At 41.4% G+C, this 1,677-nt stretch overlaps 1 protein-coding gene across 1 annotated transcript in view; it reads right to left on the bottom strand.

The window, feature by feature from the left end:
• Nucleotides 1-1,061: 1,061 nt before the first annotated feature.
• Nucleotides 1,062-1,677, bottom strand: part of LOC310800169 (dynein axonemal heavy chain 5-like) — a gene marked incomplete at both ends in the record, with an annotated part of 678,223 nt that continues 677,607 nt past the window's right edge. The window contains one exon of the mRNA XM_083662754.1: nt 1,062-1,213. Coding sequence (XP_083518880.1) covers nt 1,062-1,213 — 152 coding nt within the window. The remainder of the gene's footprint in view (nt 1,214-1,677) is intronic.

Here is a 1,677-nt window from a genome sequence, read left to right on the forward strand (position 1 = left end):
GACAGTAGAGATATTAGAGATAGTATAGATATTAGAGATAGACAGTATAGATATTAGAGATATTAGAGATAGGCAGTAGAGATATTAGAGATATTAGAGATAGGCAGTAGAGATATTAGAGATATTAGAGATAGGCAGTAGAGATATTAGAGATATACAGTAGAGATATTAGAGATAGACAGTAGAGATATTAGAGATAGGCAGTAGAGATATTAGAGATAGACAGTAGAGATATTAGAGATAGACAGTAGAGATATTAGAGATATTAGAGATAGACAGTAGAGATATTAGAGATAGACAGTAGAGATATTAGAGATAGGCAGTAGAGATATTAGAGATAGGCAGTAGAGACATTAGAGATATTAGACTGAAATACCTTGTTGATCCATCAATAATGAGTTGCCCGTTTAAAGTGTACATAAGGAGGATTTTATTCCACAAGTTTCCATCTGTGCACAGAGTCTCTCCGACAGTCAAAACGCTTACGTCAAGAGAGCCTCGAGCTCTCATCTTCACACTCTCATATAGTGATAGTAGGGTGCCCCTCTCCACCCTCATCTCTGCTGTGAAATTCCATTAGCTCATACAAGTTCTAGTACTTTTCCACAGTTACCTTGATCTTTCATAAGAGACGATACAACCTTGGTCTAGTCACAAGACAAAATACATGTTATCTCCCTCATACAGGAATGCTCTGCATGATGGAGAGCATCTTAGAAGAGCCATAGATCATTATGGAACAGAGTCGATAATGATCAACAACCAATTCATAAGCAATCAATCAATAACTTTTCCATTTCTTCCTCAACAAGTACTAGCTGATAATAGTACTAGACAACACAAAATGGGTAGTAGGGGTCAATTCCATTTCAATTCAATAAAAAAGAAAATAAATTCATTCTGAAAGACTAGATTGAGTACTGGAGTTTAAAATACAAAATATTTCACATTTTTGGATGAAGTAAAATGCACAGAAGATATCATTTACATGGTTATGTGTCAGCGTATTGGTGCTGCATATTGTTTTGAGTGATTTGTCAGTCTTTTGAAGCTGGACGTGATCATTTGACATCACAGAGGAGCGCCACGCCCCGCAGGATCCAGTATTCTGGTGGAGGTGTGGTCTTCAGGTCGACAGCGGCGATGTAGTTCATGTCCATCCTCACTGGCTTCTTGTAGATGGGGCAGGAGTAGAGGCGGGGGTCCTTCACACCTGCAACGAAGAAGGAGAGAGAGAACGCCTCACTTTGAGCTGCTTGCAAAGCAAAATCGATGGGAAATCCCAAATAATCGATCAATAAGCGTGAATTCCCAGCCTACTCTTCCTCTGCCACGCAGCCACCCCCACCCCACAGTCCCCACCCCACAGTCCCCACCCACAGTCCCCACCCCACAGTCCCCACCCCACAGTCCCCACCCCACAGTCCCCACCCCCTTAGCTAATTGGCATGAAGACACACACATTTTTTTCCTTCTGATTTCCCCCCAATTGTACTTGGCCAATTCCCCCATACCCCCCACGCTGTCACAGAGTGACATATAGAACGGCATAGTGACTTATAGAGCGACATAGTGACTTATAGTCTGATGGAGTGACTTATACAGCGACGGAGTGACTTATAGAGCGACATAGTGACTTATAGACAGAGTGACTTATATTGATAGGTTTTCTTTTAT

The sequence above is a fragment of the Poromitra crassiceps genome (assembly GCF_964638095.1).
Source record: "Poromitra crassiceps genome assembly, chromosome: 29".
Taxonomy (NCBI): Eukaryota; Metazoa; Chordata; class Actinopteri; order Beryciformes; family Melamphaidae; genus Poromitra; species Poromitra crassiceps.